The sequence below is a fragment of the Podarcis bocagei genome, assembly GCF_964188305.1.
Source record: "Podarcis bocagei genome assembly, chromosome: 11".
NCBI classification, from domain to species: Eukaryota; Metazoa; Chordata; class Lepidosauria; order Squamata; family Lacertidae; genus Podarcis; species Podarcis bocagei.
Genome location: NC_138136.1, coordinates 48572957 through 48598298, shown reverse-complemented (window position 1 = coordinate 48598298; position 25342 = coordinate 48572957). Strand labels below are relative to the sequence as shown.

General features: G+C 43.6%; 1 protein-coding gene and 1 long non-coding RNA gene across 5 annotated transcripts in view; one reads left to right on the top strand and one right to left on the bottom strand.

Moving 5' to 3' along the window:
- Positions 1-734: 734 nt before the first annotated feature.
- Positions 735-25317, bottom strand: LOC308597474. The gene is made up of 2 exons (XR_014013021.1): positions 25251-25317; positions 735-1035 (listed from the first exon to the last, which is right to left on the bottom strand). It is a non-coding gene; the product is annotated as an uncharacterized lncRNA (long non-coding RNA).
- SPEF2 (sperm flagellar 2) overlaps positions 19899-25342 on the top strand; it is a 98159-nt gene continuing 92715 nt past the window's right edge. For all 4 annotated transcript variants that reach the window (XM_081212606.1, XM_081212605.1, XM_081212604.1 and 1 more), the window contains exons 1-2: positions 19899-20052; positions 24083-24185. In XM_081212606.1, the coding sequence (XP_081068732.1) occupies positions 19995-20052; positions 24083-24185 (161 nt within the window). In that variant the 5' untranslated portion in view covers positions 19899-19994. The remainder of the gene's footprint in view (positions 20053-24082; positions 24186-25342) is intronic.

Genomic DNA, 25342 nt, shown 5'->3' with positions numbered 1-25342 from the left:
ATAGTTAAAGCTATGGTTTTCCCAGTAGTGATGTATGGAAGTGAGAGCTGGACCATAAAGAAGGCTGATTGCCGAAGAATGGATGCTTTTGAATTATGGTGCTGGAGGAGACTCTTGAGAGTCCCATGGACTGCAAGAAGATCAAACCTATCCATTCTGAAGGAACTCAGCCCTGAGTGCTCACTGGAAGGACAGATCGTGATGCTGAGGCTCCAATACTTTGGCCACCTCATGAGAAGAGAAGACTCCCTGGAAAAGACCCTGATGTTGGGAAAGATTGAGGGCACAAGAAGGGGACGACAGAGGACGAGATAGTTGGACAGTGTTCTCGAAGCTACGAACATGAGTCTGACCAAACTGCAGGAGGCAGTGGAAGACTGGAGTGCCTGGCGTGCTCTGGTCCATGGGGTCACGAAGAGTCGGACATGACTAAACGACTAAACAACAACAACCGATCTGGTGCCCTCTAGACTCCCACCAGCCCAATTCTTAGCAAAAGTATTTCCCGCTCTATGTGAGAAGGTCAGGTGAGGGGCTGCCACAGGTGGCCCCATCCCAGCGCCATAACTTAAGAGTGCCTGAAGAAGGCCCCTATTGTGTGCAAACAAGCCCCAGTGAATTCAGTACGACTGTTTAATTAAGCACAACAAAAACAGTACATGATAAATGTAGTCCAGAGCTGAATTGGGCTGTCTGAAGAAAAGCACATATAACCACATCCTCTTAAAGCAGGCTGCATTTATGGAGTACGTTTATTCTCCACACATAATGAGTCTTGTTCCAAGTGTGAAATCAAATATGAACGTGTTTGTGACTTACAATAATTTAATCCAATTAGTAGCTGGAACTTGAATAGATAAGCACGGCATTACAGAGTGAGAGCAAGGTATGGCGTGACTAGCTACCCCATAATCTGCACCAAAGTTGCTGAAGGGCAGGATTAACGAATGCAGTCATTCCAGTTCTCCCCTTTGTTTTTCTGCTTCTAAATCATTCCAGGGTAAGGCAAGGTGTAATATGCAGATGTTCTGGAACCTGGAAAAGAATGGAACAAATATGACAAGATAATTTCCAGTAAGATGTGCATTGAAAATAGATACTTCTCAGAAGATGTTTTTCTGAGAAAAACTGAGCATATTCTTTTTCTCACACCGATAGAAAAAGAAGGCCACTTCATAGAACTTTCTCCAAAGAATCTTCACCCTATTTTTTGTGACGGCCACAGTTTCCCCTCCACAATGCCCCAGAATGATGTCCCGTCCAGGTGAAGGATGAAAAATGGTGGCCAGGGTACCAACACAAGGCTGGTGACATCCATCTGGGATATTCCAGGATGTGCCTTATGCAATTCCATTGGAACTTTATGTCATCCATGAGGAGGAACCACAATTTCCATGACAAAATATAGTCATCAACTCTCTATGCCTGGGTCCAAAAGGAATGAAAGGTATCCTTCAGGATTATGTTCTGGTCAGCTCTATAACTTGTAATGCATATCCTAGACAGGATAGGATCCTGCCTAGTATATGTTCTAATCTGGAAAGTCTTCACTAGGGTCCACTCCAGATGTTCCAACAAATACTCTTCCCTCAAGACACTCTTCAATAGGGGCTGAGTCCAGGAGTAGTAGTCTGCTCAGAGCATCAGCACTGCATATTGACGGCCCACCCTGTAACTCCATTGTGGTCAATCTCATTGTGTAAGTACTGTACTATGCTTCACTCTTTCCGCAAAATATTTTTTGATTGGTTTCCTCCCTTTCCCCCCAAGTCTCTGAAATACTCTCGTGTAGAGAGGTGCTCTTTATCATTTTGATCTGTGTTGGGAGTGTCATCAATCCATGTCTTTCTTTAAGAGATTTTTCACAGCCCTTGGGACTTTGCTGGGTGCTGATGAAACTGCACTGGGCAATCTATTGCATTAGTACCCTTTGGGTATTTATGGGTTTATGGTCTTCCTTATCTGCTGGTAAACCTGGTGCATATCAAACTCGCTCAGATGTTGGCCTTCTCCCATCACTGTAAAATGGGGCCACTTGTCTGAACTTAAAGCCTTGATTGAATATGACTTTATAAATATGGATACAACCAACAGGGCGAACTAGGGATACTATGCATGTTGCCCATTCAGAAAACCACATCAGGGAGATGATGCTTTGCTATTCTAATTTCTCCAGCTCTGTTTTTGTTTTCTGTTGGAGGGCATATGGAATTCTTCTGGCTTTTTTGGGGAAATGTGGGCTGGCTGACCTCCTGGATCTATATCCTGGCGTTCACTCCCCTCAATGTACTTCAGACCTCTTGGCAGGACCTGATAATTCCTGCTAGGGCTGGAACTTTCTGTGCATCTAATGTCAGGGCCTGGTTGGATGAGGAGGAGAGCTGGGAGCCGCCAGCCCAAGAACCCCCCAGGGAGAGCTCCAAAGATGACATCTTAGGGCCTGGAGTCTAGTGGTGGGACACTGAGGAGCAGTCAGCAGAAGAGACGAGCTGGGAGATGACAGAAGCAGAAGACTTGAGCAATCAAGGACTGTCAGGAGGAGGGCCTTCCAGGACTGAATTAGAAGCTGAGAGTCACAGTGTGCGTGCAGACAATCTCAGTCCTGCTGACTCTCTTCCCCCTCAGACCCCCCCCCGCTCTTGAGGAGGGTCCTGCACATTGCTGAGCAATGCACCAGACAGGCCCAGAAGATGAGCTCTCTCCCTTGACGCAGCCTTCATCTGCTCAGGAGGGATCCAGAGTGAAAGTCTAGAGAGGGAATGCCGTGCCTAGAGCTTTGCTTCAGCAACGCCTTCATTAAGACGAACCAGGGACATTGCTATGTTGATGTTTTCTACTAATAAAAAGCTAATTGCATTCCGTGTCGTGTGTGTGTGTGTGTGTGTGTGTGTGTGTGCGCGCGCGCCTGCCCTGTGGATGACCCGGTTTGTCAATAGCTCCTTGACATCTAAATTATATGCTTCATCCCAATCTACTAGACTCTTTCAGCCATGTTTGACCTTTCTCCTCTTACTATGAAGTCTTCCCCCCTCCCCTTTGCCAATTATATGTAACAGGGATGCTTACTCATCCTACCACTGGGATATTTCCCCCAGTGTAAGTCTTCATTTCAATGAATTCAAGCCTGCTTTCCACTGTTGCTAAGTTTCTTTCTTGACTGCTCTAACAGAAACTCCTGTATCTAATCCTCCTCGCACTGGAACAGATTTTTTTTTGGGGGGGGGGGGGACACAGGACATGCACAGGGGGAGTAGAACGGTATGTCCCATTGCACAAATGGAAATCTTTGCACTAACAAAGCACAGTAGTTGAATACGGCCAGGATATTCTATACAGCTTCAGTTTTCTGAGTACAATTATGCTCCATAAATAAATTAACCATGATTTCATTTTAAAACCTCGCAATGCTGGAGAAACAAAGATACCTCATTTTACCTTGACAAAACCCACTACATCTACTACTGCTAACAGGATTAAGAATCAGGTTTCAGAACATGGATTTCTGAAATTACACTGTGTAATTAAGCCCATATGTCATGTTCCTAATCTTTTCATCCTTGAGGTGGAGGACAAACATTTATGCAAAACAAAATTGCTCCATTAGGAAAGGCTGCCTGAAGTCCTAACCAGCCGTGATATTTTGTGACAAGGAGGGCTTGCTACATAAAACCTTCCAAATTACTTGAAATTGGGTGATTAGCTCTTCCTCTCCCAGCTTTCTTATTTGCTGGAAGAACAGATACAGCACAATAAAGGAAAATAATAGTATATGTGATCTACGTCGAACAAGCATGTTTCTTGCAAGAGGCAGAGAAAGTGGAGCAGCTGGTTGCTAATCACTTTAATTCTGAGAACGACAGCCTGTTGGATTTACTAATAATTGCTCAGAGATGCCAAGAGATCCAACAATGTTAGTAAAAAAACAAAACCAAAGGGAGAACTGGATGCACACAATGGACACATTAACACCACATGGCCTCAGCCTAGATGGCAGTGCAAACAACACTTAGCTTCCGAGAATGAAGGCCTTCTGAGATTTCCATCCTCAACGCTTTGTAACAAACACCTTGGGAACAGAATCGTTTTTATCAGAGGCGCAAACTGAACTGATGAAGGCGCAAGCTGAAATGTCTTACTATAAGAAATTAAAATTCCTGTTTTGTTAGTCTCTATGATAAATATATGATTTTAGTGCTTAACTGCATACTACCAGGATCTGGAAGAAACTTGCTTAAAGGGCTGCTTGATACCATCCCATTGAAGCAGAGCTACAGTATATATTTGCTAAAACCCTTGAATATCAACTTATTCCGCCATCTGGCAATGGTCCAGGAAAAACATATTTATCTGCATTGTAATTTCCTCTTTGAATCCAATTTTCCAGCTTGTCAAATTAAAAATGATAATTTTCCTTGTTTAGGTCAGAGGAAGCCCCCCCCCCACTTTAATCCAGGAACCGATGGCTGATACTAAATATATAAAGAAATGTAAGCTTACATCAAGTTTCCTGCGAGAGTTGTATGCAAGCTCAGGATATGACCTGTTCATTTTCATAAACAGGTTATTTATATTATTCCACCGTCAGTCGTTTGGGTTTATGAGAAACTGGGCCTTCTGCCACCAACAAGTTTGGCAGTGGAAGCCTTTGAGTTCTAAGGGCCATGGGTGTGCTCAGCCCAACCTGTAGGACTGGTGGCAGTTTCATGGCCATTCCTGCTTTTGTAGGATTGGGGAGTCTAGAGGAATTTGCTTTTCCTTCCCTCTAGGTCTAAGATCAGTTCCGCAGATTAAATATTATGGGCTAAGGCAGAAAGCGGAAGCCAGCCATTCTGCCACAAAAGAATCTGGCTACAGCAGGCAAGGCTGAGAATATCCTTCCAGCCATGATAGGGTCAGCGCAATAAGTTTGGCAGGAGGTCATCACCAGTTTTGCTGGGGCTAAGGAGATTTGCCTCGCACTCTCACTAGCCTCTGGGCTCAGACAGAAAAAATGTCTGAGATGCCAGTGCTGTAATTACAAAACTAGACATTGGGGCAATTGCAGCAAACGGAAAACATGTGCCTAACTCCATCCCTTTTCCTCTGTGGAATGTACCCGTACAACATAGCTTGACCTCAAGGCTGAAGCTCTATTGAAGTAATGCAGAAGAGGAGGAGGGAGGCTGGTTGTGTGGTTACCACATAATGTCTTGTTTGTTTATTACATTCATATACCAGCCTTCCTCCATGGAGCTGTCTCCAATTATGCTTGTACTGTAACTTCCAACCCAATATAATGGGAAAAAATGCATTATAGCCAGGGAAATTGCTTTGCAAAAATGTGTACATTAGGGGGAACTGCCTGCTAAAGTGTGTATGTTAGGAAAAAGTAAGTGGGGTTTTTAAAAATATTTTTTTAAACGCAAGCGGATATAGAAATGTGGTGAATCAAACTCAAGATTTAGGAAATGGAAAGAAACCCATCCCTAGCTCTATAAGATTTTAAAAGGTAAAGGTAAAGGATCCCTGACAGATAAGTCCAGTCGCGAATGACTCTGGGGTTGCGGCGCTTATCTCACTTTACTGGCCAAGGGAGCCGGCGTTTGTCTGCAGACAGTTTTTCCAGGTCATGTGGCCAGAGCATGACTAAGCCACTTCTGGTGAAACCAGAGCAGTGCACGTAAACACCGTTTACCTTCCTGCCAGAGCAGTACCTATTTATCTACTTGCACTTTGGCGTGCTTTTGAACTGCTAGGTTGGCAGGAGCAGGGACTGAGCAACGAGAGCTCACCCTGTTGCAGGGATTTGAACCGCCGACCTTCCGATCGGCAAGCCCTAAGCTCAGTGGTTTAGACCACAGCGCCATCCGCGTCCCCAATAAGTTTTACTTCTGGGTAAATATGTACGGGACAGAAGACTTCATTCAGAGCAACATTCTAGCTCTGTAACACTTAGGGGAGTGGGGGACTTATAAGAAATAGGAACTGCAGTAAACCTTTCTAGTCTCATCATGAACAAATATATTTTAGCTGTTTCTTGTAATGCTAACTGCTACACCTTGGGGTAAAATGGTTCTGTAGAGTAATGCATTTAGTGTTCAAAACTGAGTTCTCCTGCAATATAGTTTTAAGTGATAAATACACGAAAGAAACTTGTTTCCCTGAACTAGTGTTTCACCAAAACTGTATGTTCTGGATCTAAAAGTTACTTGAGGTGAACTGCCCTCAGGTAATAACAGGAACTGCTGCATCAAGGACATTCATTATATAAGGTTAGGTTTATTGACTTCCTGAAGCAATTTACAGGCAAGTAAGAAAATACAATAATGAAACCACAGTATCAGATTTAGCAGCACAATATAATGTTGGATTGGTGTTGCCCAACTGCCCAGGAAAATAACATTAAAACATATTTGCCTGGTAAGCAATGTACTGGAATGTATACAGATCCAGCAGCTCAGGACACATGGAGGCAGTAGGGCAACACCACAACACCTTTGAATGGACTAAACCCAGTCTTAATAGAAATGCCAAGCTACGTCTTCTTTCTTATGACAGCAGCTGTCAAGAGCTGGAGTCAAGTGAGTCGGCAATAAAAGCACAGTGTCAGTGAAGCTAACACTTCATTCAAAGCAACCAAAACAGTGCAGGCCTAGTGGTCCAAGCAACTCTTCCCAGTAGGTTTTGCCCCAAAGAGGCGGTTGCAAGGACTGAAGGTCCCTGCCTGCCCATAGCTGCCTAAGTCCCCTCGTCTCCAGGGTGTTCCCCAAGCAGTTGTAGACTGTGTCTGCACACAAGCAACCTCTGCTCTGCTCTTTTCATTTGTCTAAATTTCTAGGAGACTCTGTGGGGGGAGGGGGGAGCTGGTTGCAGTAGGAGGAAACATCACAGAAACATGGACCCAATATGTGTGGAATATGACACTTATGGAATGTTTAACTCACCATCAAAGGTTGATAAGAGGAATAACAAAGAAAGATGGGTTTGACTCCGCATAGTCTCCATTTACATCGTTTACTTACGTACAGTAATCTCCCTTCCACCTCAGTTGCAACAGCTACTATGGAGAAATTATCTTAACACTTTACACTGAAGTACAGTGGTACCTCGGGTTACATACGCTTCAGGTTACATATGCTTCAGGTTACAGACTCCGCTAACCCAGAAATATTACCTTGGGTTGAGAACTTTGCTTCAGGATGAGAACAGAAATTGTGCAGCGGCAGTGCAGTGGCAGCGGGAGGCCCCATTAGCTAAAGTGGTTTCAGGTTAAGTACGGACCTCCGGAACGAATTAAGTTCTTAACCTGAGGTACCACTGTATGTGAATGTGAGCTGAATTTGTAACAAAATCCCCCCCCCCCAGGTTTGTTTTGATGCCATGTGGATGGCTGCATACAAGACTGTAATAATAATAATACAGTGGTGCCTCGCAAGACGAAATTAATTCGTTCCGCGAGTTTTGTCGTCTTGCGATTTTCTTCGTCTTGCGAAGCACGGTGTCGGGAAAGTTTTGGAAAAGCTTCAAAAATACCAAAGTCTATAAAAACATCAAAAAAAGGCTACCACACCGCATTCTATGAGTTGCTCCTCGAAGTCAAGTCGCAACTGTATTAACAGTGTTAAGAAAAAGGAAACAAACTTGCAAGACATTTCCGTCTTGCGAAGCAAGCCCATAGGGAAAATCGTCTTGCGAAGCAGCTCAAAAAACAAAAAACCCTTTCGTCTAGCGAGTTTTTTGTCTTGCGAGGCATTCGTCTTGCGAGGTACCACTGTAATAATAATAATAATAATAATAATAATAATAATAATAATAATAATAATAATTTATACCCCGTCCATCTGGCTGAGTTTCCCCAGCCACTCTGGGCGGCTCCCAATCAAGTGTTAAAAACAATACAGCATTAAATATTAAAAACTTCCCTGAACAGGGCTGCCTTCAGATGTCTTTTAAAGATAGGATAGCTGCTTATTTCCTTCACATCTGGAGGGAGGGTGTTCCACAAGGTGGGCGCCACTACCGAGAAGGCCCCCTGTCTGGTTCCCTGTAACCTCACTTCTTGCAGTGAGGGAACCGCCAGAAGGCCCTTGGCGCTGGATCTCAGTGTCCAGGCTAAACAATAGGGATGAACCGAAGCCGTTTAGGGCTTTAAAGGTCAACACCAACACTTTGAATTGTGCTCGGAAAAGTACTGGGAGCCAATGTAGATCTCTCAGAACCGGTGTTATGTGGCCCCGGCAGCCACTCCCAGTCACCAGTCTAGCTGCCGCATTCTGGATTAATTGCAGTTTCTGGGTCACCTTCAAAGGTAGCCCCACATGTGTACATGTGTTCGTCTCAGAAGACAACTTTCTGTTTGGTAACTGTTTTTTAAAATGTATGTAGAGTTTATAGAAAACAACAAGAAGCCAGAGTAAATACAAGAAGTGCTAAGAGCTTTTTCAACCATGGTGATGACACTAGCTAAAGACACCTGAAGTCTGGTTGGTTGTAGAGACTGTAAAAAGCTCCAGCAATTCATCTGTGTTGTTCCTTTTTCACATTGATCGTTACAGCCTTAATCAGGACTGCAATGGGGAAACCAGCTAGTCAGAGAATTATAAAGTAACATATTGATTTGCTATTTGCTCTCAGGAAGTAACTGGCTTCAAGTTTAAAGCAATTCCTCTTGCCATATCTGAAGCAGAACCATCCACTGTTGCATAAAGGTTATAGCAATGGGTTTTGGCACTCAAATGCTCCCCTGTTTCAGCTCCATTTGGTACTGCTAATGGATCTGATGAAACAGCATCTCGCAGAGGTTCACTGACCTTTCATTATAAAATCAAAGCAAAACTTGTACTAATTACTTGAGACATCAACACTACCGTAAAGGAGTTTTCCATAATTATTCCAGATGACAGCGTCAAAACTTGAATGTTTAAGTAAATATTAATGAAACATAAAATGGTTAGCATCCACTGGAAGGTAGTGATTGGCATGCAAAAGTACTGAGTGATACCTCCAGTGAGAAGCTGTGCAGTATAGTGAGTGGACTAGGATCTGGGAGATCAGGGTTCAAATCTCTATTCAGCTATGAAGGTCACTGGGAGACCTTCAGCCAGACACAGTCTCTTAGCCTGATCTTCTGCACAGAATTGTTGTGAAGATAAAATGGGCAGAGGGAGAGCAGCATACACCATCTTGGGTGCCCTGGAAGAAAGGTGAGATATAAAGGCCTTGTTTGACCCAACAGTCTCAAGGTTTCTCTTCATGGCTTGGATGATATTTATGACTCAATTTTGAAAACTAAAGGTATCTCCGCTGCAATTAAAGGAAGAAGAAGAAATAAGATCCCAAATCTTGATGCAAGTAATAAATTAATCGAGGACTGTTTTTTAAAATGATTAGCAAAATTATTTAGGGGATGAAACTAGAGAGAACAAATCAGAGAGTATGGCTGATAATTTGAAATTAGAAGGATTTTATATTAGGGAACACACAGAGAAGGTTCATTCTCTGGCCTCTTCTCTCTTTCTTACAAGCTTTAGCTAAAATTGGTTTTCCTTTGGCCCTTTCTTCCTCTATCCAGCAGCATCTTTCAAGAAGGAATGCTGGCTTGGTGTTTTGGGGAGATAAATACATTACTTCTGGTAAAAGAGCCATCATAGCTGCTAGAGGGCCATGGAAATTTGTGTCCCGGGCTCTTCAGACTCAACTACCCATGTACTATCTGAAACCAAAGGGGCACATCGGTTGCCAGATGCAAACTATATTGACATTATATTTTCACCTTTCCTGTCCCATCACGAGGAGACCAGTTATTTCTGTCTTGGAACTGCCCTTGGCTTAACTCTTGCTGGGTCTGCAATGCTCTACAGAAATGCTGTACTGAAGCATAACAATCAGAGTTGTGCGTGACTTGCAGCAACATTCTCTTGCCAAACTAACGACAGCTTGCAAAGGTAAAATATATGAACGGGAGAGGTTATTGTGTAACTGCTGGCATGCGAGTCTAAGTGCATCCAGCTGCCATCAAGGGGAAAACATTGATGAGTCTGTTTTCTATGCCTGGTGACAAGGCTGACATACCACGGGAATACAAAACCTGGGGCAGGGGAAATATATTCAGCAGCTCATCTCTGCCAGGGTAGCATTTCAATGAAATATGCACTCTTTATATTATTGTGACATTTAACTGCCTTAGTCAGAGGCCTGGGGTGATATGCAGGTGCACAGAGCAGCATCAAACCTGCCATAACATTTAAATAGAGGATAAAATAAGAAGCTCCAAAGGTGAGCAGGTATTTCAGCAGCTTGGGTTAGGTTTGACAGACAGTATTTTGTTGGAAGGATTCAAGCCCATGCCAAGAAATGTAGCTTTGTGTTAATCAAATGGACTGCAGCGCTCTGTTGACCTAGTGCAAAAAACCCACCTTTAAAAAAATACCATACTTTATGCCAGAGCTTTCCAAACGGTGTGTCGTGACATGTTAGTTGCAGTGTGTAGGTGTGTTGCGCAAACGCTCCCTGCGCTCTGTCCAAGGCTGGAAAAGGGTTAGTTTAACCTCCAGTTGGCTAGTAAAACTTAATTGCTGTGTCGCAAAATGATGCATGTCTAAAAAGTGTTGCCAGAACGAAGAGTTTGGAAAGTTCTGCTTTATGCACCTAGGAAAGTGATGGGGTGAAATGCGTGGGATGAATGATGAGAAATAGGGGTAGGGGTTTTTTTCCATTTTGGTTCCTCTTCATTTCTCATTATTCCAATTTTACAGTTCTCCACATTTCCATGTCAGTTTGCCAGGTTTTTGTAAAACAAATCCTCATGAAAATTTATCAGCATTTTAGTGTGGATTGCTCATAATGTACACAATTGTTATGCAATTCTGACAAATATAGACATTTTTGCATGCATTTCCACAGATATATGCATTTATATGCACACTCTACCCTAGTGTATGTGGGTCCCCCCCCCATATTACATATCTGGAGAACTGCACTGCAAAATTCAATGAAGTGCAACTATTGAAAGATGGCTGCCATTTGGCTGACGCATTGTTTCAGGAAGTGTGAATATATTCATTTTTGAATGTGAACTGAGTTGAATTTCTCCCATTTCTTGTGGGAAGTCATATAAACACTCCACAATGAAATCAGAATGGATGCAGGAGGAAGGCTGATTGTTGTATGATCAGTGAAGACCAGATGTAGTCTTACCTTTGCGCAAGCTTTCTGGAAGCAAATCAGAATAAATGCCTATATGAAAGAGCCCAAAGTCACACTTGGAGCTTTATGGATCTGTTAAAGTGAACCTTTGTGGCAAATCTGGACATTTCATCTTGGGAGATGAACGCTGAAGAAGGAAGCAAAACTAATTTCGGTAAGACTCTGGGGGATTCTGTCCATTCCCTCAAAAGCAATTTCACTTCCCAAGTCTGCGATGTTATGGGCATTGCTGCATTAGACTGCAAGGACTTACTATCCCTTGTTTTTAGAATGTGGAGCCAACCTTTCTACATAAAACAACTAAGGACAAGTTAATAACAGACTCTGCCCACCCAGAATGCACACACACAGCCAAAGTGAAGCTGTCACTGTGCCATTTCTTAGAACCCTTGAATCAAGAAAAGCAAGGGAGGTAAATTGGGGCATTTTAACTATGAGTAGTTTCATAAATGCTAAATTGCCAATGGGGGGGGGAGAACTGGGGCATAGCAAGAGAGAAAAGAGCACACAAATATTTTTCTGCATTGACAATCAATTTCTAAAATACTTATTGTGGTTATGCTGGTTTTAAAGTCTGCTAGCAAATTAAAGGAGGCTTAAAGTAGCCCTTTGTCCATGGAGTTTTCTTGGCAGGGATACTGGAGTGGCTTGCCGGTTCCTGCTCCAGGTGGATCACGTTTGGTCAAAACTCTCCACTATGACCTGTCCATCTTGGGTGGCCCTGCACAGCATAGCTCATAGCTTCTCTGAGTTATTCAAGCCCCTTCGCCACGGCAAGGCAGTGATCCGTGAAGGTGCTGGAGGAGACTCTTGAGAGTCCCATGGACTGCAAAAAGATCAAACCTCTCCATTCTGAAGGAAATCAGCTCTGAGTGCTCACTGGAAGGACACATCCTGAAGCTGAGGCTCCAATACTTTGGCCACCTCATGAGAAGAGAAGACTCCCTGGAAAAGACCCTGATGCTGGGAAAGATGGAGGGCACAAGGAGAAGGGGACGACAGAGGACGAGTTGGTTGGATAGTGTTCTCGAAGCTACCAGCATGAGTTTGACCAAACTGCGGGAGGCAGTGGAAGACAGGAGTGCCTGGCGTGCTCTGGTCCATGGGGTCACAAAGAGTCGGACATGACTAAACCACAACAAAGTAGCCCTTGCTTGGTCAGTTAGAATGTAGAATCTGCACTGGGTCAGAATTTCCATCGGCATTATTCATCATCTTTCCTGAGCTTTGAAAGCATTGCTAGATCTGTCAGCTGGGAAAGAGTACAGTGCTGTCTGGAAACCAATTTGATTCCTCTGCCTCTAAGGTTCGACCATTCAAATAGAGGGCTACACCTCTGCTGTGGGCAGAGCCACCAGCTTGCAAGAGTGCCTCCTCCTGCCCCAGTGAGGAAATCTGTCCCCTGCCGCTGCTTTGCTCTGGTAAAATAGGCATGGACTTGGCACAGAGTCAGTGAAGAATTATAGCTGTCAAAACATTGATGAAATTATTCACTGCCTGTGAAGCAGCACTTTTTGTTTCTAGAGGAACATATGGGCTTTCATCCTGCCCAAGGGTGCTTCTGTGCTTCTGTGCCAAAGCAAAGGCGGTCCTTGGCTCAAGGCTGCAATTACGAAAGTAGCAAGGCTTTGTCACTGCCATTGTAAAATGGACCCACCCTAGGGGTGGAAGCACATTGTGGAGATCACACAAAGTTACAAAAAGAGGAGGTGTGTGAAGGTGGTATTGTATACCCTCCAACATTTGTCTGATGGAAATAGGGACGTCCTAAGGAAAAATGGGACATTCTGGGATCAAATCAGGAACCAGGACGGCTTCTGTAAATGTCCCTGGAAAATAGGGACACTTGGAGGTGCTGGTATTGTACCACTCAACCTCGCTGGTGCTTTGGTAAAGCACCAAAAACTGGTGCAGGGAGGCTTCTGTTCTTGCAGTGTTTCATTAAGAGGCTAAAGTATACATGGTCAGTTAAAGTAAATTCCACCTGGGTTGTGGTGCAAATATGAGCTGATAAGCTTAGCAGAGCCAAGCAGAGAGAGGGACAAAGGTGTGCCCCTATCAGGCCAGTAGTTGGGTACCAAGACAGGAAGATGAGGCTCCAGTGAGCAGAGGCAGGAGATACGGTCAAGATCAGGGCAGCAACGTGGCCAGAGGCATCTGGTGAGTTTATAGCCCCAACACACACTCTTACAAGGTGTATGTCCGAACCCACAAGTGTGTCCGCCACCTACACATTTAGCTACGCCGCGCAAGAGGCTTAGGGCTTTTTACTGGTGTTAAATGTGCCTGTGTTATGGCTATGTGTATCTCCCCTTGACGTTATATCCATAAGGTCAGGGATTAGAAATAGCACCTTTCATATGAAAGTTAACAATACCTACAAGACTAACTGGTTGTCTTATATGCTTCCTTAATCATGACTTTTGGGAAGAAGTTTCCATTGTCTGTGCAGAACCCCATTGTTTCCTACAGGTGATAATTAAACTTTACCGGTAACGCAGGATTAGTGGACTGATTGTTACTTTAGGTACTAAGACTTCAGGATATTTACACATGTCTTCCAGGTCATGTTTAAGGTAAGAACCAGTACCAAGGTTAAAATAGGTCATAATGGGATAAAATAGATCATAATCATTTTATATAATCATGCCAGCTTCACTGATGCCATGATTTACATCAATAAACCACACAAAAAGTTCAACTTGGCACCCATCATGACTGTGTTTGCAGCCACTGGTTGGCTAATGAGCTGTGCTGAACAATTTGGAAGTGTGGGTGCCTGTTTTCTATTTTATTTTGATAATGTAATTTTCTGTTCTTAGCTTTTCTAGCTCTCTCCCCCCCCCCTCAGTTTTGTCATCTTTCAAGGGTTATTTTACCTTCTGCAAACAGCTCTGGGCTTACAGGAAAGCAGCCTATAAAAGAGGACAAGGTATATAAGCAACTTGAGCAAAGATCCCAAGCCATGTGAGCATTTGGACAGGCAGCTTGCCTGTGATGAATTGCACACGTAACCCAGGAAGAAATGCAAAGGATGGTAGGTCTTCCCTTAGGTTATAATCAGCACATCAAAACTGTAACTAGGAGTTAGAAAAAGTCATTCATGTAAAATAATTAGTTTGGAAGGGTTTTTTTTAAAAAAAACCTCATTACATTGTCTCTTATGACTAATGATGTATGTGTCTGATCCAAAAAGACAAAATAATTACAGGAGCTAATAGAAAATGGATTACTTTAGGTATAACACATTCCATTTTTGTGACTTGAAAGAGACAGGAAAATCCAGCATTTCATCGCTAGCGTGCTGGGTGGGCACAGAACATGGGCTAAACTTTCTTTTATGATCTACTTGGGCAACAAATACATTTTATAAACCATGGATAAGGAACATGTGGTCATTCAGATATTGCTGGACTACAATTCCTATCATGCTGGCCGTTGGCCATGCCAGCTGGGGCTGATGGGAGATGGAGTCCAACAATCTTGTGGAGGGCCACAGGTTCCCCCATCCTTGTTATAAATGTACAAATACGCGATCTGTTGCTGCAAGGAAGAGCTTTTAAATACCACCGCTCCTTTGAATTTCCCCATGCATGCCGAAATGTTACTTGGGCTTCATGGGGAGATGTGGAGGAAGGCACTTGGAAGCAAGCTGGACTCTCCAAATTGCTATTTGGCACTCAATACCTACAACTTAGAGAGAGAACAAACGTCAAACAATGAACATTGTTTAAAAACTGGCACTGCTAACGTTTCAGTGAACTGGTAACCTTTCCCTCTGCCATAAATCCCTCGAACTTTCCAACCTTAAACAGTGCTTTGGGATGGAACGCAAGTGAAAACTTGCAAAAGTGTCATGGGAAGACATCAATTTTGTTTCACAATACTTTTGTTTGTAGACATATGGAAAGCACGCTATTATTAGATTTCTTTCTTCTGTGCCACTGCAGATTCCCCTAAATGGTTTCACAATTCTTTGCTCATCCTCTTATGCTTATAATCCCCTATTCCACTCAACACCCTACAAATGTGACACAAAAATTATTTTTGGAGCTCTGGCAGATGTTTGTACCACTGTATATATACACACACACACACACACACACAAATCTTGTACAGTATAAGATACGCTGCTTCTTTGTAGCCTTTCCTTTCCACCTGAGCGAAGTTTAGCCATTCCTTACATGCTCCTAGAATCAAGTCTATCTGTACCCCCAAAACAACCTCTGATATCGGGGAAAGGATTGTGTGAGAGCAATATTCTCCTGAAAACATTTCTCAGCCGGGATATGCTTCTGCCTCCCAGCCAATTTCTATTATGTAGTTTCTAACATCAAGTACCGGAATATATTCCCAGCCGCCTGAGCAAATTACCATTCTCTTCGTTAAACCAACTTTGTTTGCATTCCCTTGGCAGTTGCAAATGCAAACATGGTTGCTCCCTAGACTCTTTCTTTGGGTTTGCTGTTGTTCAGGATTCTTCCTGCAGGCTCTACACAGTCCAAGTCCATACCTGCTCACAGGTGGATAGATAGATAGGTGTGTTTGTGTGTATACATTTATATTATATATATATGTGTGTGTGTGTGTATATATATATATAATTTATATATAAAATATTACAATATAGACTAATATAATATATATATATATATATATATATATATATATATATATATATATATATGCTTTCGTAGCCTAGACACCCCATATATATATATGCAGGTTTTGGTGTCTTCGGGTGTCTTCCCGTGTAAGAGTTGGGGTGTCTAGGCGACGTTTCGACGAGGTCTCACTCGTCATCTTCAGGCTGGTGCTTTCGGCTTCTTGTTACTGGAACAGAGCAGGATCTCAGTGTTTGAGTTCCTATAAATACTGTTGAGGGGGTGTGGTGTATAGCCTCCAACGTTCTGGGCAGAGAGGAAGTTCCCAGGTTAGTGTGTCTTTTCTTCTTTTGTTCATTAATTACTTGAGGGATATCTTGAGTGATTTCTTGAGTGATATTCTGAGTACCACTTAGGAGGGTCATTAGGTGTGGATTAGTTGCTAAAGCTTTCGTGTCTTGACCTCTTGAGCTAGTGAAGAGTTTTTTCTGAGAAGATGGCTGTACTGCACTTAGTTGTGCTCTGGCTTGGCTTCGTGTATAGGGGCGAGCTGTGGTTTTGTGCCCTGTGCCAGCCAGGTCTGTGTAGGGATTGCAGGGGGGTGTATTTATAGGAACTCAAACACTGAGATCCTGCTCTGTTCCAGTAACAAGAAGCCGAAAGCACCAGCCTGAAGATGACAAGTGAGACCTCGTCGAAACGTCGCCTAGACACCCCAACTCTTACACGGGAAGACACCCGAAGACACCAAAACCTGCATTCCTGTACCCGTGAAAATCTACGAAAGCAAATATATATATATATATATATATATATATAATATAATATATATTAGGATAGACTAATATATTATATATAAATAATATAAATATTTTGTTGTTGTTTAGTCGTTTAGTCATGTCCAACTCTTCGTGACCCCATGGACCAGAGCACACCAGGCACTCCTGTCTTCCACTGCGTCCCACAGTTTGGTCAAACTCATGCTGGTAGCTTTGAGAACACTGTCCAACCATCTCGTCCTCCGTCGTCCCCTTCTCCTTGTGCCCTCAATCTTTCCTAACATCAGGGTCTTTTCCAGGGAGTCTTCTCTTCTCATGAGGTGGCCAAAGTATTGGAGCCTCAGCTTCAGGATCTGTCCTTCCAGTGAGCACTCAGGGCTGATTTCCTTCAGAATGGAGAGGTTTGATCTTCTTGCAGTCCATGGGACTCTCAAAAGTCTCCTCCAGCACCATCATTCAAAAGCATCAATTCTTCGGCTATCAGCCTTCTTTATGATAAATATAAATATAAATATGTGTGTGTAATATAAATATACATATAAATTATAATAGATATACGCAAAAGCAATTCGTGCTCCAGAACTGACCCTACCGCACTCGAAATTAAAGTAACTAAATCAATCAATCAATCAATCAATCAAGGAGCTTCACTCGCCCCGCCCTCGCGCACACATGCCTTCAAATCGCGCATGCGCTCTCGGGCCAAAGGCTCGTCCCTTTAAACAGCCAGTTGGCGGGAAATGTTTTCGGCGCCGCTAAGCGACGCCTTTCCCGACTCCCCGCTGCGCAGGCGCGCCTTCTCTCCTCCCGGCGCCGCCTCCTCCCGGACGAGCGGGTCGCCATGGTGACGGGACGCGGAGCTGCGCTCCAGGTGGCCTTGAGCCCAGTCGGGCGAGGAGCCGGGACCGCTCGCGGCCATGACGGACATCCTGTGCGATTGGCTGAACAGAGAAGTGAAGCTCTCGCGGGCAGTGAGTGAGTGCGGGAGCCTCCTTGCAGGGCTAAGGCGGGCGGGCAGGCGAGGAAGCCCCGGGAGGTGAGGGGCTCCGGCTTCCCGCGTCCCTCTCAGGCGGGCAGGCGCTTCATTTCGGCTCGCCTGAGGCAACATCCTTCCCCCCGTAAACCAGATTTCCCCCCAAAAAACCCTAGACGCGTGGAGACTTTTATTCTTGCTCTTGTTCTTGTTGTTTAGCCCCTCGTGAGAGGAATGGCGCTTTGCACATGCTCAGGAGCACGGTTTTGCTGCTGATTCATTTGCTTCCCCCACAGACGTTTCATAGAAGAAGGGGAGCCACGCGGGTCATCTAGTCCGACCTGCTGCAATGCATGAGTTTACAGCTAAACATGACATTAACGCCTTGCCTCCCTAATGTAATGCCCAGTGTGGAGCTCGAACCCAGAACCCTGAGATGGGAGTCTCATGCGCTACCGGCTGAGCTACCCCTGGTTATTGCAGATTCTACATATTTCTCTGTTTCATGAAATCTGCACGCCACTTGATTGTATGGGGTGGGTGGAAACCTCAAAGTGGTTTACAAGAGAGATAAAACAATAAAATTGCCAATAAAAAAATTACCAATTAGCAATAAAAGGGGGGGGGGATGACAGACACAATTAAAAAAAACATGCATAGGTTAGACTAAAATGAATTAAAACTCACACCAGCTTTCTAAACATCTGGGTAGACGTGTATAAATAAAAATATTTTTGGCAGGCAGCAAAAAGCATACAGTACATGAAGAAGGAACATTTGGATATAATCTGCCTCCAAGAAACCCACGTGACCAGGCTCCACAGGAAAGTGTTAATAAACAAAAGACTAGGCCAAGAATTTATCTCATCAGACAGAGTTAAAAAGAGAGGAGTGGTGATCTATGCAAAAGAGAATTTATCACCAAAATTTTTGTTTAAAGATGAACAAGGAAGAATCCTGGCAATTGAAATACAAATCCAAGGAGAAAAAGTTTTGATATTAGGAATTTACGCACCAAATGAGGGGAAATCAGAATTCTACAAGAAGCTTCATGAGACATTACTGGATTATCTGGACTATTCTAACATCATTATGATGGGAGACATGAATGGGGTGGTCTCTACCTACATGGACAAGTCACAGAACCAGAACCTGACCAAAGATGGAAGACTACCAAAGACTTTTTTCGAACTAACTGACAATATGGATTTGATTGATCTATGGAGGACGAGAAACCCCCTAGGTAAAGAAGGAACTTTCTTTTCTGAGGCCCATCTGTCATGGACAAGAATCGACCAAATCTGGACAACTAGAGGTCTGGCACCTAAGACCACAAGAGTAGAAATCTGCCCAAAGACATGCTCCGACCATAACGCTATGAAAATAGAAATGAGATTTACTACTGCCGATTCCTTCAGATGGAAAATGAATGACAACCTGCTAAGAGATCAAGAGATTGTAAAGAAGGCCCAAAAAACTGGATTATCTGGACTATTCTAACATCTAATATAATATTATATATATATATATATATATATATATATATATATATATATATATATATAATATAATATATATTAGGATAGACTAATATATTATATATAAATAATATAAATATTTTGTTGTTGTTTAGTCGTTTAGTCATGTCCAACTCTTCGTGACCCCATGGACCAGAGCACACCAGGCACTCCTGTCTTCCACTGCGTCCCACAGTTTGGTCAAACTCATGCTGGTAGCTTTGAGAACACTGTCCAACCATCTCGTCCTCCGTCGTCCCCTTCTCCTTGTGCCCTCAATCTTTCCTAACATCAGGGTCTTTTCCAGGGAGTCTTCTCTTCTCATGAGGTGGCCAAAGTATTGGAGCCTCAGCTTCAGGATCTGTCCTTCCAGTGAGCACTCAGGGCTGATTTCCTTCAGAATGGAGAGGTTTGATCTTCTTGCAGTCCATGGGACTCTCAAAAGTCTCCTCCAGCACCATCATTCAAAAGCATCAATTCTTCGGCTATCAGCCTTCTTTATGATAAATATAAATATAAATATGTGTGTGTAATATAAATATACATATAAATTATAATAGATATACGCAAAAGCAATTCGTGCTCCAGAACTGACCCCACCGCACTCGAAATTAAAGTAACTAAATCAACCAATCAATCAATCAATCAATCAATCAATCAAGGAGCTTCACTCGCCCCGCCCTCGCGCACACATGCCTTCAAATCGCGCATGCGCTCTCGGGCCAAAGGCTCGTCCCTTTAAACAGCCAGTTGGCGGGAAATGTTTTCGGCGCCGCTAAGCGACGCCTTTCCCGACTCCCCGCTGCGCAGGCGCGCCTTCTCTCCTCCCGGCGCCGCCTCCTCCCGGCCGAGCGGGTCGCCATGGTGACGGGACGCGGAGCTGCGCTCCAGGCGGCCTTGAGCCCAGTCGGGCGAGGAGCCGGGACCGCTCGCGGCCATGACGGACATCCTGTGCGATTGGCTGAACAGAGAAGTGAAGCTCTCGCGGGCAGTGAGTGAGTGCGGGAGCCTCCTTGCAGGGCTAAGGCGGGCGGGCAGGCGAGGAAGCCCCGGGAGGTGAGGGGCTCCGGCTTCCCGCGTCCCTCTCAGGCGGGCAGGCGCTTCATTTCGGCTCGCCTGAGGCAACATCCTTCCCCCCGTAAACCAGATTTCCCCCCCAAAAAACCCTAGACGCGTGGAGACTTTTATTCTTGCTCTTGTTCTTGTTGTTTAGCCCCTCGTGAGAGGAATGGCGCTTTGCACATGCTCAGGAGCACGGTTTTGCTGCTGATTCATTTGCTTCCCCCACAGACGTTTCATAGAAGAAGGGGAGCCACGCGGGTCATCTAGTCCGACCTGCTGCAATGCATGAGTTTACAGCTAAACATGACATTAACGCCTTGCCTCCCTAATGTAATGCCCAGTGTGGAGCTCGAACCCACAACCCTGAGATGGGAGTCTCATGCGCTACCGGCTGAGCTACCCCTGGTTAATGTAGATTCTACTTATTTAACTGTTTCATGAAATCTGCACGCCACTTGATTGTATGGGGTGGGTGGGTGGAAACCTCAAAGTGGTTTACAAGAGAGATAAAACAATGAAATTTCCAATAAAAAATTAGCAATTAGCAATAAAAAAGGGGGGGGAATGGCAGCCACAATTAAAAAAACATGCAGAAAGTTAAAGCCGTAGTAGGATAGGCAGACTGCTGCAGTTTGGATCCTATTCAACTCAGTACATAACAAACTCATACCAACTTTCTAAACATCTGGGTAGACTTGTATTAATAAAAATGCCTTTGGCAGGCAGCTAAAAGCTTACAGTACAGCGAAGGTGTCTGTTTGGTGTCAATAGGCAGGAAGTTACAAAGTTTCAGCACTGTCGCACTAAACCATTGCATTCTTACAGATGCGGTGTGGGTATATTTATACTGTATACCCAAGGCAGGTAGTAGAGTAGTAAGAAACAAACAAATAAAAGTACTTCAGCAATGACAACAAAAGACTAATGCAACATACAAACAAGCAAACTTAAACAGCATGAGCCCATTCAAAACACAGTATGATCAAACTGCTTTACGTAGTGCTTGCATTAGTAGTTCTCATTTTTCCATCACTGAAAAATAGGTACCAGGAGGACTCAACTTTCTGACTGCCTTTGCATGACAGAATTGCACAAGGAGCAGCTATTCTGTTGGTGGAAATAGCTTTCACCCAAGTAACAAAAAAGTTATTACTGATGTTAATAACTGTGCTAGAGTACCAATATGCCCCAGCAGGGTTGGTGGGAGTGGGCTGGGTTTAGCCAGGGGAGGCAGTAATATTAAGTGTCAATATTAATAACTAATACTAGCAAATAACCTATATGGCACTTGGAGGGATTCCATGCAGCTTGGTTGTCTTCCTTGATTTTGAAGTTGGGGTCTTGAAACTCTGGGGATTTTGAAATGTTTTGTGGGCATTTGTATCAATTCTGGGAGTCTACAATGATCAGAGGGATTTGTTTTTAGATATGGTACATTTGGAAAAAATGCAATGAAATCAAGGGAGACCAGTCTTTGGTTAAAAATGAAACGACAGTAATACTTTATGGAGAGCAGTAAGAGTTGTAATATGTCAACAAGCAGCTTCTCCTAATTTGAACTTGTAACGCCAGACAAGACATATAGAAGTTCCCTTGTTTCCATGTAACTATGATGCAGCCCAGGAAAGCCCCACTCCTGAATTGTACATTGGGTTGCATGAACAGAATGGCTGGTGTTTTCCACACTGTAATGATCATTTGCTCATCCAGTATGTGCAAAAAGACATATCATGGCCTCAGTGTGGTTTTGTTAAAAGAACTAGAGACCCTATATAGCACCGTATTTGAGGGAGGGACTGTTTTCTAACCTAGGAATGGGTGGACCTGCAGCCCTCCAGATGTTGCTAGACTGCAATTCCCATCATCCCTGACCCTTGGCTGGGGTTGATGGGAATTGGACTCCAATAAATCTGGAGCGCCATGGGTTTCCCATCACTGCAAATTATACTATTAACAGGTCCATAGAAGGTTGTAACTGCTTTGGTCATCTATCTCCCACTGCTCCCCCTCTTTGTTATCCATCCTCCTGCTTCCGTGGCAAGTTGGGAAAGGCAGAGCAGCAGGGTGGGACGGGGAGCAGGGGCTATTTCTTTTCTTGTTTCCTTGGACCTTTTCTCTAGGTTGGCAATCCTACATTCCTGAGTGCTCTGTTCAAAATAAAGAAGGCTGCCAACTCAAGTTATTTGGCTCAAGAACCTTTTGACTGACTTATTGTGCAGAAGATAGCTGGAAAAATATTATTTAGTTATTTTAGTGCAGCCTTACAAAAACTGTGGGTAGCAGGTGTGATCTTCTCTTTGCTCATACACAAAGGAATGCCTCTTCCCCTGAGAGCATCTGCTGTGACGCATGCAAGCATTATCAAAAAAGAAGTTGCAAATGTGTTTTCTTCTTCAGTTTGTTCATGTGCAAATCAATGCACTTCTGATTGATTGAATCAGTTCTAATTGATTCAAACTCATAATTATTATTAAAAAAAAAAATAGGTAGCAGCTTCCCAAATAACCTTGTGTTTTGTGACCTGTCTACTTTACATTACTACCTCCACATTTTTTGGCAGTCCTAGGAAAGCAGTGGATGGTGTTCATTCTGAGTTACACAACACACCTCTAAAGCTCCCATGTGGCAATGATTTTCATCACCAGAGACTCCTCTGCAGTTTCAAGGGACACAAATCTGTTGAATTTCCTCAATTAATAAGGACTCTGGAGTACAGACAGTCCTTGTAGATATATGTTTATCCCGTTGTTCCTACTATTTGATCTACAAATGGCTTTCCTCCAGAGAAGAATATCATCCACACAGAGAGATGAAATGCCCCTAATGAGAGGCTGAACTACCAGATTTCTAGAGCTCTTTAGGTTGTGGGAGAGGCGATTATAAACTCTCAAATTACTATTATATCTCAAGGCTTCTTCATATTGCAAATTGGGGTTGTCTTGCTCTTCCCAGAAGAAGAAGCACCTTGAAACACAGAGAATTTAAGAAATTATTACAGCTTACTTTTAAGTTAGGACTTAAAAGAGGCAATAGAGAACTGCTGCTATTTTAATAATTTACTATAGGTTGAAGCCAACTAAATAATACTCAAAGTAGACCCATTGAAATAATTGGATGTGACTTAAGTCAATTGGCTTGAATATTTTATTTATTATTATTTATTAAATTTGTATACCACCCTATCATCTGAAGATCATAGGGTGATTTACAACATAAAAATACAAAATTGAGAACACAAAATACATAATAAAACAAAAACAAACCAATGAACCCCTCCCACAAACACATGCTGAATATTACTTGGTTGGGTGCAACTCTTCATTTTTAAAATTTGTTTCATTAGGGCCAGTTCATGCATGAATGCTTCTAGAGCAGACCTGCACAAGTGTCAGTAATCCTCAGCACATATCTGTGCAATATGTGGTACACCAAGTCAGTGACCCATCAGGGGTTGATAACCACCCTATACTTTATGCTGCCTGCCTGGGCCTGGAAAAGAAAGGGGGAGTGTCATTGAGTGTTTCGCAGGCCACAATGTGTGGTTAATAGACTTGGTGGGTCATGCAGGTACAGGCCTGATTTAGATGACGGAAGCACCTTGGTGAGGTGGATCATGTAGTTTCATCCCATGCTAGCTGAAACCTGGTCTGAGAAAAGGCAATGTTGACTTCTCTGTGTAGATCAGAGGTGGGAAACCTGTGGCCTTCCATGTGTTGTTGGACTCCAACTCTGATATGTCCCCTTCCAGCATGGTCAGTGGTCGGGGAAGATGGTAGTTGTAGCTCAGCAACATATTGAGGGCCACCGGTTAGCCGCTTCTGATCTGGATGTTACTGCAACTGCATGGGAGGAAGTCGCAGGAAAGTTACTTGCACTTCACGGTGGTAACATATGAATCAGCCCTTAGGTCTGAACAAATGAAGGGGAAAAAACCTTTCCTTTTTCTCTTTAAAAATAAACCAGAAATGGAGTCTTTTGCCCAGGAGTTTTCTTCAGGATACCTCATCGGAGAACTTCTCAACAAGTTTGAACTCCAGGATGACTTTGCTCAGTTTTCGCAAAGCAGGTTAGTAGATGGTATATACACAACATCAAATGGTTAACATAGTAGGTTAAGTGGTGGCTCCGAGCCCTGGGATAGGGAGCTTAAGCAAGATGCCCTCAGTAGGGGAATCCTACCTCCTTGCCTGTTGCCACTGATGATGCATTAGCTTTCTCCCTCTGGGACCAATCTGCATCACTGCTCAATACAAGAGGGAGAGCCAGGGTTGTTGCTCCTCCACGTTCCTGCCTCTGCTTGCGTACTTGAAGATAGCTAGAGAGCAGGCAGTGGCAGAAAGGAGAAGGACCAGAAAGGCCATGGGACCATGGATGTTTGACATAAGACTGAGACATCTGCCTGACAACCCTGATTGTCAATGCCAGTCCAAATAGATTAAGATGACAGCTAGTGTAAAATGCAGCCCCCCCCCCCCAAAGCTCAGCTTAGGAATACTGAAGGCATATGGAAATCTGCAGGTATGCATGGGTTAGCCCATCCCCCTTGATGACAGCATGTGCCTCCCACTGACACGTGATTGACTCAATCTCAAGGCCATCTATGCACATAGAGTTTCCAATTCTTGAGATGGGAAGGTATGCTGCTGCCATACACTTTAGTGTAGAGGTGGTAGGGCCAGCATATTTTTGCAGGCCCCTTCATGCATTCAGAAACAAATTCCTGAATAGGGATATTGTTTATTGCTAAAAGGTGACTAATGATGTTTGGCCAACAGTCCTAGGCAACTACATTTCCCACTTGGAAAAGGAGAGGAAGGATGTAGCCGTGTTTACATATTTCATCCAGCACTTCCCCGTGTGCCTGCTATATATACTTGTTGAATGATGATTTCCATGCTCCCAAGAAAGCTTATCAAAACCCAGATAGATACGATAAGGAACTAGGATTGGTTCCATAGCTCAGTGAGTGCATGCTTTTCATGTAGAAGGTCCTGGGGTCCAACTCAGGTATCTCTAGTTTAAAAACCTATTTAATGTGTCAGGGTTAGGCCACATCTCTGCCTTAGACCTTGGAGAATGGTGGCCAGAGTAATTAATGTTGGGGTAAGGCTGCAACCCTAATCCCACTTACCTGGGAGCAAGCCTCATTTGATTCAGTAGGACTTACTTCTGAGTAGACAAAATTGGATTACCCTGTAAATGGACCAATAGTTTGATTCAGTA